The following is a 15,799-nucleotide window of genomic DNA, read 5'->3' on the forward strand; positions in this document are numbered from 1 at the left end:
GGCGGCTGGGTTTCTCCGTTTCTGGGTTGTTAAGCGAAATTTCGAATATTTAGCCGAAATTTTCCGAAATTTCGGCGAATCCGTGTTAAAATTTCGGAACCCCTAAAAAACGAAATTTTCGGCGAAATTTCACCGAAAAACTTCGAAATTTAAACCCTTGTGTAGGACTCAATAATTCACTTCGTTAACAATGTAAGAAATAAAAAGCATGCACAAAAAAACAAAAGTAAGGGAAAGATAAAAAATTGTCAAGCCCAACATTGGTTATTCATGGTCAGCTAACAAAGAATTTTCTGGCGAGCGTGAGTTATGTTTGGTTAACTTGTTAATTAAAATAATGAAATCATGTTTGATCATTCCATTATCATTATTTTTAAATTATTAGTACCAAAATAAGACAGTAATACCAAGAAAAATAATAATTGCATGTTATTCTTCTCTATTCTTGGGAACATGTCAGCTGGGCACAAGCTGGCATCCACATTTTTTTTTTTCTAACTTGGTTGTCTACCTCATTTTGCATCATGCGATCTTTTTTATAGTAAGCAAATTTGGATAATGCCATGTTGGTACATCTTACAATGTGTTTATAAATGCAGGGACTGTTGATGTACAATATAAAGATGATTGTCTTCTAGTTCATTCTAATTTTTTAAATCATCTAATTATCTTTTAGATTTTTTTTATTCGGAATGGAGAATTCAAATTTGGAACATCTTCTAACATTTAAAAAAAAAAAAAAATACTATTAAACTAACAATTAGTTGTTAATTATCTTTTCAAGTAAACAATAAAGATTACTGTACAGTTATTGGAATATCTTAATTGGAAGAGTAGTATAATTTATAGCAAATTACATTTAAATCAATAAAATATTTCAATATTACATAATAGTTAATGTAAATTTTATTTTCCCATAAAAGTCAATAAGTTTGAAATTATATCCTATTAGTCACAAAACTCAATTCACTGGATGATGTCATGTACTTGAGTGCATTGGAAAATACCAATTAGTCAATTTATTTTTTTAATTACTTATGGGCATAAAATTATGATATTGCCCTTAATTTAGTTTAGGGTTTAAAAATGACGTGCATGATATATAAATAAGATTTAGAGTTTAAAATTAGGGTTTTAGAGCTTATAGTTTAGAGTTTAGGTTTTTATCCAAAACCCAAGAATTAAACTCTAAGCCATTTTGCTGCGTAGAAGTCAAAAACAAATCTAATACAAATATAACTTTGAATAATAATATATGTTTATTAATTTATTGTAATTTATTTTAGTCAATAGTGACTAAAATAAAATTATGAAAAAGTGTATTGACTAAAATATAATTGTAAAAAATTTTATTAATTTATTTGTAATTAGCCTTATAATTTATCCACGTGCACCCAAATTCATCCCTAAAACAACAAAGATTATTGCTTAAAAACCAGAGGAAAAAAACTCAAATCACACCATGCCCACTTATCGGCCCAATCTGTGTATTATATGGAAATGGAGTACTGGACCGACCCATGACCCTAAAACAATGGGCCGGACGTCATGTGCCAAATTATGCGATATATCCAACGGTTAGCAGTTAGCACTTACCAGTTTTATTACTCAATCAGGGCAGTGTTTGATGAGTACAAGACTCATCTTGATCTTCCATTCTTCTCAATCTCACCAACACAAAAACGACACGATGACACAGACCCACAACGACACGTGTCACCCAATCACAAGCAGATGAGGTTGCTCCAACGTGTGGTCATCACACACCTCTTTGGCTGCACACTCCTAAGTGTCTTAATCTCCCGCGAAGATATTTTCTTTGTTTAACGTTGTTTTCATTCACAAATTTTGTCAAAAAATAAATGAAAAACGTATAAGAATAACTAAAACACAAGCGAAGCTCACAAATTCCACAAAGATTGGAACCACACTTTGACGAGCTGTCAGTTACTCTATCGCCAATGGCCATCGTAACAAAGCTTCACATAAACCCACAAAGCTTAGACCACTTCAACTTCAAGGACTACCACAGGACCGGCCCAACGGTCATCCTCGGCTCGGGTTTTCGCCGGCCCGGTTCAGTACTACCCACAAGCCGTAATGGGTTTTGCTCGAAACAGTGCAGGTCGTTTATGAACGAGGATGGAGGGGACGTGGAAGAGAAAGTGGTAGAAAGTGCGAGAAAGCGTGGGAATTTGAAGGAAAGTGAGGTGAAGTTGAAGAAGGGTAGTGGGTTTTGGGAATCTTTGGGGTCTACTGTTTTGGGAGGTGTTGGTTTGCGTTCAAGACATGACGATGAGTATAAGAAGGCTGTGGCCAAGTTGGAGGAGGTTTGTTCCTCGGTAAGTATTGTTTAATGGTGTTCTTTTTTCCCATTTTATTAACAATTATGATTTTCTTAGTTGGAGTATGTATTTGTTTCAGTTTGGTTGTTCAGAAAATGCAAAGAAAGAAAATTAGTTGAGATTTTAAATCTTGAAGCTTTGATTAACTGGGGCCACGGGAAAATGATGATTTTTCAAAATGGTTGTTCCGTCAATTTGGTTATTCGAATTCTTAGAAACAATTTGAAAAGAAAAATGAACTTAAGTCTGTAGATTTTGTATTATTGTCAAGTTAATTAGATCTTCTACTAATGCATACATGTATAATACAAAACAATACTATTTCTAATTTTGATTCTATTCTCCTGCTATGGACATCTCAGCAATCTATTGATGGACTTATTATGGGTATCTTATGGCCTTTGACATGCTTCTAATTATAAATCAGCTAGTATCTTTCAAATTTAATATCTTTCAAATTTAACCCTGCCTCTCTATCTCCCTCTCTCAAACACTCAGATTGCCGTCCAAATTGGAAGATATATTGTGACCATGATGAGTACTGGAGTTATACTGGAAATTGGGTTTCAGTTATCAGGTTAGAAAGCACGTTACTTTTCAGTTTTTTATTCTCTGTCCTAATGTGATGCTCCATATGTAGACCTCTAAGTGATAGCAAATTTTGTGAAGGTGGAGACAGTCAGTTGAATGCTCTGGTTTGGTACAGCTGGCTTGGAGGAATTATCATTGGGACTATGATAGGAGCTAACATGGTTTTAGAGGAACACTGTCGAGCTGGTCCGCGTAATGTTGTCATTAGCGGAAGGTAGGTAGTCTCTCTCTCTGCCTGCTTAATTAAACAGTCTTGGTTTCTTATTATTTTTACTTTTTGGTTACAAACTGGACTGCCCTATAATCAGTGTGTAAGGAGGGGTGGTATGGGTGGAGGCTTTGTAATGCTATGTTAACATCAAGAGTCATCTCATTTAATTGCAATTGGTTTTTGATACTAAAAAAGACATGTTTTTGTTCTTCTTTTTCCAATTCACATACTTGATTTTCATATAATGTCCATATGAAATTGGCTTAATAGGGCTCAAAAACATATGTGATTTTCATGTTGTTTTCGCATGTTGACTGGCTGGTGCAGTACAAGGGGACTTGGGAAAGCACTTGCTCGTGAATTTCTTCTTTCTGGAGACCGTGTGGTCGTCGCTTCTCGAAGGTGGTGTTTAGATTATGATATATGTTTATTTATAAACTTATCAACATCTATGCACTTTGGTGTTATCAAGAGTACTAATGCAACCTCAACAAATACTGGATCTTGTTAAGGCAGCCCCGAGTCTGTAAATGAAACTGTCAGAGAGCTTGAGGAAAACCTAAAGGAAGGTAAAATCACGAGAGGTGGCTCATCTAGGACAAACCTGGAACATGCAAAAGTGGTTGGCATAGCATGTGATGTTTGTGAACCTGGTGACGTACAGAAGCTGTCAAATTTTGCTATTAGTGAACTTGGTCATATTGACATTTGGGTAAGTTTTTGAGATTTTCAAGTTGATGTTATCACCTTGCATTTGGTGGTTGATGTTTTAGATATGTGTTGAATTTTACTCACTTGATGTCTTGGACTTCATGCTATACTCTGATGAATTATCATTTGTCCCAGAATTTTCATTATGTAAGAGTTTCTCTATTCCAAATACAATACGGAAACATTTAACATTACTAAATCCCATGTGGCATGCAGATTTCAAAATTTTAGCAGCTCCAAATCTTTTACTATCTAATTTGTAAACCCTTTGACAGATAAACAATGCTGGCGCAAACAAAGGATTTAGGCCCTTGCTTCAGTTTACTGATGAAGACATTAAACAGGTATTTGTAGATAAATGGCTCTTTATTCATATTGTTGGATGTAGCATTCAAGTGGCTTTATCAACCCCCTAAAATTCTGGCGTTTTTCCCAGAAACCAATGAAGATCTGCAATTAGTGCCTGATTTAATGCTGATATCAGCATTAGCTTCTAAGTATGTGCTTAATGTCAAATGAGTGCTATCAACACCCCCCGTGTGTGTGCATTGAACAGAAACTTTCTTTAGACTATATTGAAAATGTGTATCATGCTGCTGGCCAACAGTACTGCCAAAACATTATGTCTACAATATATAATCATTTCAAACTGGTTCAACTAATTTGGCTTTTACCTTCTAATTTTCTGTTAAGATTGTTTCAACAAACCTGGTTGGGTCTATACTCTGCACTCGAGAAGCCATGCGTGTAATGAGAAATCAGCCCAAGGGTGGGCACATATTTAATATGGATGGGGCAGGCTCTGGGGGATCAAGTACCCCTTTGACAGCTGTGTGAGTGCCTCTGAGTTTTTAATGGAAAATAGCTTTTATGTTTGTTGAAAGAGGCGGAAGTGTTATATATCTTTTTACAATTGTTATTTCTGATAGGTGACAGTAATACTTATGCTATTTTATCTCTTTAACCTTTAGCTATGGGTCAACAAAGTGTGGTCTTCGACAGCTTCAATCATCACTTTTAAAGGAGTGCAAGCGGTCTAAAGTAGGAGTGCACACAGCATCTCCAGGCATGGTTCTTACAGATCTACTTCTGAGGTGCGCTGGATGAATCACTGTTTTCTGTGATGCATTACTTATTTCACTTGTATCAATTTCTAAGCTTATTGTTCAAATTGCACTGATCACGGCTTTGAGCTCAGTGAATTATCCCAGCACCATCCCATCATTAAATGAGTTTGCCCCTGCAGATCATAGTGCTTCCTGTGTAAATGGTTTTTCTTCATGCTAGGATCTGATGCATTTCCTATGGCTTGTTTGCAGTGGTTCTTCTTTAAAAAATAAACAAATGTTTAACTTCATATGCGAGCTTCCTGAAACAGTAGCTAGAACTTTAGTTCCGCGGATGCGGGTTGTAAAGGGAACAGGGAAGGCCATCAATTACTTGACACCACCTAGGATCTTACTTGCTTTAGTAACTGCATGGCTGCGACGAGGTCGCTGGTTTGATGATCAGGTAATTATTTATACTTTATATGGATTGATGCGTATTGCAGTATACATATATCTGAGTTGGTGAAGTTTCAGCTGAGTATCAAGTTTATGAAATTCAATGCAATCTGTAGACTTTGTTTTTATTCCTAATATCTACTTGAAAAAGTTCCTGCTGGCTAAATTTTATTCCAATCAAGTATATGAAACTTGGTTCAGTATATGGTTCTTGATTTGCAAGTTGGAGTCTGGCGGCCCTTTAGATACTTACATTTGTGATGATTTAGACTGACTGCTCAAATGGCCACAGTGCAATGCTATGATTGTTAAATATCCGTAGTGCAAAAATGCAAGAACTGATTCTGGCATAACTTGCAGGGCAAGGCATTATACGCATCAGAGGCGGACAGAATTCGTAACTGGGCTGAAAACCGCACTCGTTTCTATTTTACTGATGCAATGGAGATGTACACAGAAAACACTTGGGTGTCTGTCTTCTCACTTTCTGTTGTTTGTGCCTTCATAATTCTTTCTAGCACAGGCAGCAGCTTTCCTGGTACCTGAGATTTTCACCGGTAGTAAAAACCGAAACCACTAGGAATACATGGTGCAGATGCTGCTATTTGTGAAGGACCAGCTCAAGTGCTTGGGACAAGGTAGGCAACAGAAAGATACCAAACAAATGTGGGGTACCATTTTTTCACCCTGCATACTTGGGACACTAATCAGTTATAAAGCATTCATTTGTCGAAGTCTCTTGGAGCATCATTTACAAAGCCGACCTTTGTGGGCTCTCTATGCAGAAATATGTGAAAGAGACTTAAGTTGTTCATAATCATATTTGATTCCAATATATTTGTACTTGTACACGCTCCATCAAATGAGGCAGAGTCCATAATGAAGATTAAGTAGAACATAATTATACTTCCAATTATTAATTAGAGAGAAACACATGACCAACTGACATCTGCATTAACAAAATATGGTTTTTCTGCCCCTGTGAAAAATGTGATACTTATGGGGTTTTGTGGCTCTAATGAGAGAGTATTTACCTCGATGCACCTAAGGTTTGAAATCGACTCTCGCTCTCCCTCCTACTGAAAATAATAATTTGATCTTTCTAGCAAATTACTTACAAAGATTATAAGTCATCTAAATACGACAATAGATTGACCATTCAATTCACACTGGGTTTCACACCTAACCAATCCCCCTCTTGAATCACGCCTTCATCTTAACTGAAATTTCTTGACCCAACTGGCGGCAAGTAGCCACTATGATTATGTAGCTTAAGTGTGGTTTTTACTAATCATTCGTTTTGCCACACAATTATTTATAACACTAATTATAGTACTATAAACTAATCATTCGTACTCACATATATAGACTATGATATAACAATGTGAACAATTCGTACTCACAAATTTATAAAAGCCTCTAAGTCAGCTGAACAAGTTTATTATATTTATTGCATATAAAAAATAATAAAGGAGATAGCTGGATTGAGCTGAATATTTGCCTCTCTTACTTTAGTCAAAATGAAAACAGCCGAATGTCATGCCACTAATTATGAGAACCTAATACAATAATGTCATTACCATGTGAGCCCTTGCCAATTGGACCTCACTTTTCAATTTCATTCAAATTTCAATCCCACAAAGAAGAATATATAATCATCTTTATTATTATTTTTTGTTCGTTTTATTATATATATATATTGTTTTGTTTGCCTTCTGTTTTTCTTTTTTAAACGACATTGTCAGGTAAAATGTCCCAGGTCTTGATAATTCTGCTGCCTTGCATGTTTGAACATATATAAACCTTCCACTAGCGCATCTTATCTTCAAGAATTTGCTGGCAGCCTACTTTTCTTCTCACTTAATTCTTCTTTCAGTATCAGATTATTAATTTTTATCATTAACATAATTGGTTTCCCTAATGAAATACCCTTCTTTCTAATTATAAAGGCAATCCCTAATTAATAAGCTTTTTAACACTTATTTCTTCATCATCATGCACATTGCATGAGTACTTCTCAAATTCTCATCAACAACAAAATTTTTGTGTCGAGCCAACTTAAGTGTGCCAGACTTTCAGAAAAATATATGTAAGACCTAATATTATGATGGATTTCACACATTATTTGTGAAAAAATTAAGTAATGTGCCGGGAACATATACAATAACGTCCCAATCAAAATCTAAAATACCAAATCTAAAATCTTTAGGTTAATCTCAAATTATTGTGAATAACACACCATAGTAACAGTGTGTCACAGGGTACCCAACGCTGTGAAAATGACATTGAAGATTTCAATTTCCTTTGTGAAGAAGATAAATATAAAATACTTATTGACGTTTTTATAAACAACTTGTAAGGCATTATATTCAGGTTTGAATTGAAAGCTAGCTTAAAACTAGGCGTGGTCTATGACTTCCAGTGTTTGGACAAATAATTAATGTATGGATGAGTTAGGTCTGCAACAAATTAACATACATCTAACCTGTTTAATTATCTAATTAATGTCTATAATCCCAAAAATAAACATGAAAAAATCGCCGGCAAATATCCATATATTGCAGACCATGCTGTTCTCTTGACCAAGTAGTGATGAAGACGCTTTCCTGCGCTGCTCATTTTTTTTGGAATTGACTTGGCGAAGCCGCCCCGCCTGCCTATGCCTGCCTTCTTTGTGCGTGCTTCCTGCAGACGAAGATTGGACCAGTTCGTGCTATTTTTTTTATCATGCATACATATGCTATGTTCCATGCATGGTTATCAACAGTGTGAATATGAATCATTGATTAAATTAAGAATAATGCTATATTTACCACATTCTTATACCATATTTTTATACAATCTTACGTGTCATTATTTTACTGGACAAAGTTTTTCTTTTTCTTTTTGAATTTTTGTTTTTATTTTTTACTGTCCAATGCATGAATGCCATGTAAGTTGCCACATAAGGTGGTATAAAATTATAGTATAAAAATGTGGGATGTCTAGCACTACTGATAAATTCATAAATTCAATCTTAACAACGTAACTTTATTATAAGATTGTGGTTTAAGATTTAAGATTTTAGCTATTAATAATTATATACGTGTTATAATTTGAATGGATTAATAACATCACGTTAACATGACATGTGGTATTATAATCGCATAAAACTTTTTCATAAACAATTATTATGTATAATTGTTATATTGTCACATCTAATCTACATGTTATAATAATATAACGGTAATACAAAATAATTACTCTAAAAATATTTATAAACCAGGCTTTCTGTTGACAAACACTACTTCTCTCGGTGGTTTATTTCAACCGAGTTAATTCACAATGTGATACACATAATTTTACTCCTAATATTACTGAGCATTAAACCCTAAACCCTAAATGCGTAGTAGTGTACTACTACTTAATTACAAATTTACAATTGAAGTACGTCTTCAGTTTAGAAGACGATTTCTCGGTGCATTAAATATATATGAATTTGGTATCCCTATTTTTCTCTAGGAAACTTGTCAGCATCGTTCTGTGTGGTTAGCTAGCTGTTGGTATCCAGCTGGAGTGGCATTTACTTAGAGTAACAGCTACTGCCATTTTCAAATTAGATCAATTAGGATCACCTAATCTTTGACTCATTCATAATTTGAAATAAACTCATTAATTAATTTGCCTTATTTTATGCTTTCTGGGTAACCTTATTGATGGGGTTTAATTGCACAGCTCACTTTCATTTTGAAATCCTCTATGCCTTATTCCGCCATATCCTTTGGGATTATAAATGTATATATGAAGAAAGTTTGGATTGCAATTTACATGTATTGCCTTCTTTGTAAAAATTCAAACAAATATTGATTCTATAAAAACTAAAAAGAATTAAAAGGGTTATGGTAGCTAACAATGTTATTTATAGACACTCCTTCGAGATAGGATAATGTTGCTTATGTGTATAATTTGATACCAATAATATTGGGAGCACTAATTGGTATCCCAATTTTTTAGATTCTAATTGATATGATAACATTCATTTGTATTTATCTAGTCCACCCCAAATGAAATAAAAAAACCAATAGAGTAAGGCCTCATGGGTGAAGATTTTAAGTGGGTGTGTGTGAACTTAATCATAGTGAAATCATATTTATAACACTGAAATACTACACTTATTGATTTTTTTATTAAACACTAAAACTGTTGTGAATGACTTAAAATTATCATCTAGAACAGTTTTTAGTATCCAACAATTCCAAAATTAGGAAAACAATTTTCTTTTGGATAAAGGTAATTGATGCGAGTTGACCATGATACTTAAAAAAAATATAAAAAAGTGAAATATTTTATTTTTCATGCAAGTCCCTTTGCCTTTGGCTTGAGGTAGTGTTACAAATTAAAGTGTGATCCTTTAAAATGCTGACATCAACCTATAACCACTCCTATTTAATTTGTGATGCATGCATGGTCCCTTAACCAAGTTTAAAATTAAGAAAAGCAACACTTCACAAATGTGACATAGGAAGCAGCAATTTTGGATCGCCTATGTATAGTGTATGCAATATTTATGGCTTCAGCAATTTTGGCTCGTACTTGTTTGTCCATTTCTTACTTCGAAGTTTCAGGCTTAATTTAAAGACTCTGTCTAGACAATTAGGCCCAGTTAAATCCAAGTGATCTCCTGGAACTAATGCGATTGGATAGCTAAAGTGAACCGAATCAATTATGCTTAGCAGCACATGATTAAAAAATATCAAACTTCTCTCTCTCATGTACAACTTTAGTGGTGTTTTGTGTGGAATCTTATGGCCTTTCGTAGGAAAAAAACTTACTCGAATTTAGACACTATGGTAATTATCTATTATTTGTTTTCGTTACAAGAGATATTAAAGAAGAAAATCATAATAGCGAATTTTAACTTTAGTATTGGATATAAAAATAAATATTTTTAATCACTAAAACTAAAGTCTTTGTAATATTTAGTTAGAATATACTTATTTGTAGACTTTATAGTACTCAGTTTAATTTTTTTGCACGCTTTTCTTTTCGGTGGATTTTAGATGAACTAAATCCAAATTTATTAAGAATATTTGAGTGTAAATGTGTTTGCATGTGGTGTGATAACAAAAGTCTTGGTAAAATCCAATCACAAGTGTATCATATTTTTTTAATTGAAAAAAGTTATCACATGTGGTAATATATCACTGATAATTGAAGGCGAAAAAAATGTAAATTAATTTGGACATAATACCGCGTGAGAATATTGCGCAAGAACGACGAGAAAACAAAAAAACAAATTAAGAAACAGAAAAAAAAAAAAAAAAAAGGCCGTCCGTCCCAATTCACCAACCAAACCAAAAAGAATAAAAATCCCAAGACGAGCAAAAGACGGAGAAACGCGCGGACCAATCGCGTAGGCCCCACAGCAGTGATGGCCCAGACAAAAGCCTCTTCTCTAATCCATCTTGCTCTAAAGCTAAGCTGGTCAGCTCCACAGCACAGCACAGCACAGCACAGCAAATCCAGAAGATGATCTCTCTCCTAAGTCCTACGGTCCTCCTACCATGTGATAAGAAATTATTATGATCAAATAAAAGAAAAAAAGAGCAACAAATATACCTTCCAAATTTCGAAACCCGAAAAAAAAAAAAAAAAAGCAAACGCTATCTGTCTGTCTCTGCGTGTGTCCGTTGCCTGCCTCGTACCTCTCTTCATTAACTACTGAAACATTCGATCTCCAATCTCTCTCATTCTCTCACTCTCTGCTTTTTTTGAGAGAGAAAGAGAAACTGAGAAAGAACGAAGCTTTTATCCCTGGAACCATTTCTTTTTCATATATCTGATAAGTGATAACAACAACAAGTAAGCAATGTCGGCTTCAGCTCCGGCGCCGGGGGCGACCAACACCACCGCGCCACCACCGCCATCCCAGACCGCGCCCCCACCGGCAACCCCGAGCGCTCCACCACCGGCAACCCCAAGCGCACCCCCACCAGCGACTCCGAGCGCACCTCCACCAGCAACCCCATCATCACCACCACCGCCGACGACCACGTCACCGCCACCATCCGCCACTCCCTCACCACCATCCACCACTTCCTCACCACCACCCACCACTCCCTCACCACCACCCACCACTCCCTCACCACCATCCACCACTCCCTCACCGCCTTCTCCTTCCAACTCAACCAAGTCTCCGCCGCCGCCTTCTTCTACAACGCCTACGACCCCGTCGGCCAAGAGTCCTCCGCCACCGCCAAAAGCGTCTACACCCTCTTCGTCGCCATCATCATCGGGCTTGAATACTGGGGTTGTGGTTGGGATTGCTATTGGGGCTGTGGGAGTTTTAGTCGTGCTGAGTATTTTCTGTATTTTTTGCACTAAGAAGAAGAGGAAGAGAAGAGATGAGCAAGAATATTATATGCCTCCGCCGCCGCCTCCTGGGCCTAAAGGTACGGCCTTTTTTTTGTTGAGATTTTGTGATGTGGGTCTATCACCGTTTTTTGTTTGGTTGAGTTTTAGATCGGTATATTTTGGACCATTCTGATTACTGGGCATCTGGAATTTGATGGAAATGATCAAATTTTTGGACTTTTTGAAGTTCAATTCAGAATGCGTTTTCTGGGTACATGCTAAAGTAGTCTTTGACCAAGATTTTTGGGACTTTTGGGGTTGGAGGATCCCTTTGGATCTGGTCATGGTTTTTAAAAGTGCTGTTCTGAATTTCGAGAATTCAAGTTTCTGCATTTGATTCGCATTGCTATGGATTTTTTTTTGTTATCCGAATTGGTGAAGACATCTGCATGTGTGTTTTCTATGGATTAGAATGAAGGCCTGGTGAATCTGGTAAAGTATAATATGTTCAGGGGTTATGGTCGAGTTATCAATCTTACTCTCATCAAATCTTTGAATGTCCATCCGTCATTCACTTTCTTACAAGAAACATAGGATTCTTTATTTATATTTCAGTTGAATTTCATATGGATTTAAAATGCTTATGTTGTTTATGGTTGCCTTTTCATTTTTGTTTATATGATGATTTATTATTTTATTAAAGTTTTGTTCAAACGAAAATATTTCAGAGGAAGGTTCTTCGTACACCTATAAAATAGTTATTAAGTAGAAAGCAATCTTGGAAATATCATTTACTTTTATGTTCAAGACGCCCCTGCTGTAAATTACCCAGTTGGATGGTAATAATCATTTCCTGGTGTTTGCTTGTGTTTTCCAGATGGTCATTACTATGGTCCACCACGTCAGTGGCAACAAAATGCTCCCGCACCTCCGGATCATGTAGTCACAATGAATCCAAAGCCATCTCCCCCACCACCAGTGGCATCACGGCCACCACACTCATCAGCATATGTTCCAACGCCGCCGCCACCACCACCACCTTTCACAAGCAGCAGTGGAGGTTCTGGTTCCAATTATTCAGGGTCTGAAACTCCACTCCCACCACCTCCACCAGGCTATACCTTGGGCTTTTCTAAAAGCACATTTACGTATGAGGAACTAGCTTTGGCAACGGATGGCTTCTCAAATGCCAATCTCCTGGGACAAGGTGGATTTGGATATGTACACAAAGGAGTCCTTCCGAATGGGAAGGAAGTAGCAGTCAAGCAGCTGAAAGCTGGAAGTGGGCAAGGGGAACGTGAATTCCAGGCAGAAGTTGAAATTATTAGCCGAGTACATCACAGGCATCTGGTTTCACTGGTTGGGTATTGCATGACTGGATCCGAGAGACTACTTGTTTATGAATTTGTTCCAAATAATACCATGGAGTTCCACTTACATGGTATGTTTATTGTTTTAGTACATGATATTGAAAAAAAGGCATTATGATGAAATACACATTTTTGATTAGAAGATGTTTACCATTATGATGTTGGTCCATTCTTCTGGTTACAAGGATCTGATAGAATTCACATCGCAGGAAAAGGGAGACCTACCATGGATTGGCCCACCAGACTGAAAATTGCTTTAGGATCTGCAAAAGGACTGGCATATCTTCATGAGGATTGTAAGTTCTTCATATGAAAATGCATTAGAAAAAAGAATTACTTTTAGTAGTCCTTGACATTGGAACTGCAGATCTTACATTCTAATAATATGTACATGCAGGTCATCCTAAAATCATTCATCGTGATATTAAAGCAGCTAATATACTTTTGGATTTCAAGTTTGAGGCAAAGGTATGGACTGTGCATTTATTTCTTAATGCTTTCCAGTATTTACATTTATTAAAAGAAAATATTTAGTTCCTGAATGGCAAGTTATAGGCCGCTGGAGTTTTGTTCTTGTTGATATTGGGCCAGCTCTTACTATGCCTTGGAAATTTGGTTCTTCAATTATTTTGACTAAGATATTATACTCAGATTTGATCACTTCTACATGCAAGCAGTGGCTGCACTCACTTTGAATACTATGTGATGTGATTATTTTAAGATTTATTGGGTGTGGACATGCCAAGGAGTGATTACTTTTATATAATTGAGATCCACTGTCTCTGGCCAGGTTGCGGATTTTGGACTTGCCAAGCTTTCTTCTGATCTTAATACTCACGTATCCACCCGAGTGATGGGAACTTTTGGGTAAGAGTCATAAGACCTTTTCTTATGTTAATATCTAGTGGAACTAGTTTTCATAATTGATTTTTAGTTGGAGATTGATCCGAAGTATGACCAAGATTTTATTTCTTTTTGTTTCAAGCTCTTCCGGAATGTGTGTTGCTTTGCTTGAGCTGATTCTAGATGTTTCGCCTAGAACATATATGTTGTATGATTGTGTTGAACACTCTTGCCCTACCCCAATAATCTGTAATGCTCATGCTGTCCGCTTTTGATGCTTTTCTATGATTGAGAGGGTTCTAAAGATTGTTGTAAAAGTCTATTTGGTGTCATGATCAAATCTATCATCTCAGCTTAGCTAGTCTAGATTGACAATCTTATTTTTATGAACCGTGAAATATCTACATTGCTGTGGTAGATATATAATTCACTTATTGTTCATGTTCTTACATGCTCACTACCTTCAGGTATCTGGCTCCAGAATATGCTTCAAGCGGAAAACTCACAGACAAGTCAGATGTTTTCTCCTATGGGGTTATGCTTTTGGAGTTGATTACTGGACGACGACCTGTTGATGCATCTCAAACTTACATGGAGGATAGTTTGGTTGACTGGGTGAGTAATATGTTGCTTTCTATGTGAACCAATGCATACTCTCTTCTGTGCCTCTTACATACACAGACACACACATGCAATTAGAGAAGCCTCTTAGGTGAACGAGAAAGGGGGAGGGGGAGTTATCATGCATTTTGTTGAAGAGTTTCTTTGTTTCTTTATAAAATATTTGCAATCAAGGTTTCAACACCTCCCTCCCTCTATCCCCAGTGGCGGGTCTTTTTTGTTATTTGGGAATTGGGTTGCTGGAGAGTGGTGTTTTTAGAGACTGATGAACATGTATTGTCATTGCAGGCAAGACCTGTGCTAAATCGAGCTTTGGAAGAGAAAAACTTTGATGAACTGGTTGATCCTAGGCTGCAGAATAATTATGATCCCAAGGAGATGGCTCGCATGGTTGCTTGTGCTGCAGCTTCTGTACGTCATTCTGCACGGCGTCGTCCACGAATGAGTCAGGTAAATATTTCTTGAGTTAGAACTTAAGCTTTCATGTTCCAGTTAACACCGACTCTTTATTGATTGAGTTGACTGAGCACACAATTGTTTCATATATTGTATAAGACGTATCTTGCAAATAATTATTGTATATCTCTGTATCCTCAGTTTGTGAAGTGTCTGACCAATTATTTACTTGAAACAAGCAGGTTGTCCGTGCTTTAGAGGGAGATGTGTCTCTGTCTGATCTCAATGAAGGAATCCAGCCTGGGCAGAGCAATGCCTATAGTTCTTATGGGAGCTCAGACTATGACACAAGCCAGTACAAAGAGGACATGAAAAAATTTAGGAAGATGGCATTGGGAAGCCAGGAGTACGGTGCTAGTAGCGAGTACAGTGCGCCCACCAGTGATTATGGTTTGTACCCATCTGGCTCAAGCAGCGAAGCCCAAAGTCGCCAAACCACCCATGAAATGGAGATGGGAAGGATGAAGAAAAACGGTCAAGGTTTCAGTGGAAGCTCTTGACACAGCCAATTCCCATTTTCCTGTAAAAAGCTACCCCCATATTCTTTTTTCCAAGTCAAAGCTACCCCCACCTTCTTTCACTTTTGCACAATTAAATATATTGTTTCTTCATTTTGAATGATCGGTTTTTACAGTGTATTCATCAGTGCCTATACAACAGTCACAGGAAACTTTTTCAATTCTTTCAGATATTCTTTGAAACTACTTGTTTGGATTTTTGTTGGTTTTTTGATCCACCACATCACATATGCCTGTACGCTTTGAAATTTGAATGATACTTTGGTTTCCTTTAATTCTCAAGCACCAGTTGCTC

The 15,799-nt window shown here is 36.5% G+C and overlaps 2 protein-coding genes across 2 annotated transcripts; both read left to right on the top strand.

Annotated features, from left to right (window-relative positions):
- Positions 1 to 1,899: 1,899 nt before the first annotated feature.
- NYC1 (NAD(P)-binding Rossmann-fold superfamily protein) lies at positions 1,900 to 6,226 on the top strand. The gene is made up of 10 exons (XM_086244787.1): positions 1,900 to 2,342; positions 2,844 to 2,922; positions 3,015 to 3,150; positions 3,475 to 3,549; positions 3,664 to 3,859; positions 4,134 to 4,202; positions 4,552 to 4,691; positions 4,830 to 4,952; positions 5,178 to 5,370; positions 5,724 to 6,226. Exons 1-10 carry the CDS (start codon positions 1,962 to 1,964, stop codon positions 5,907 to 5,909), a joined length of 1,578 nt encoding a protein of 525 aa, XP_086100913.1. The 5' UTR covers positions 1,900 to 1,961; the 3' UTR covers positions 5,910 to 6,226.
- Positions 6,227 to 10,834: 4,608 nt separating this feature from the next.
- On the top strand, positions 10,835 to 15,773 carry PERK1 (proline extensin-like receptor kinase 1). The gene is made up of 8 exons (XM_086243356.1): positions 10,835 to 11,794; positions 12,574 to 13,137; positions 13,276 to 13,362; positions 13,464 to 13,534; positions 13,857 to 13,933; positions 14,377 to 14,524; positions 14,819 to 14,980; positions 15,169 to 15,773. The coding sequence occupies exons 1-8, from the start codon at positions 11,212 to 11,214 to the stop codon at positions 15,484 to 15,486; spliced, it is 2,010 nt and encodes a 669-aa protein (XP_086099482.1). The 5' UTR covers positions 10,835 to 11,211; the 3' UTR covers positions 15,487 to 15,773.
- The last annotated feature ends 26 nt before the right edge of the window (positions 15,774 to 15,799 follow it).

This window comes from Dryas octopetala, chromosome 5, assembly GCF_963921425.1.
Source record: "Dryas octopetala chromosome 5, drDryOcto1.1, whole genome shotgun sequence".
In the NCBI taxonomy this organism is placed as follows: Eukaryota; Viridiplantae; Streptophyta; class Magnoliopsida; order Rosales; family Rosaceae; genus Dryas; species Dryas octopetala.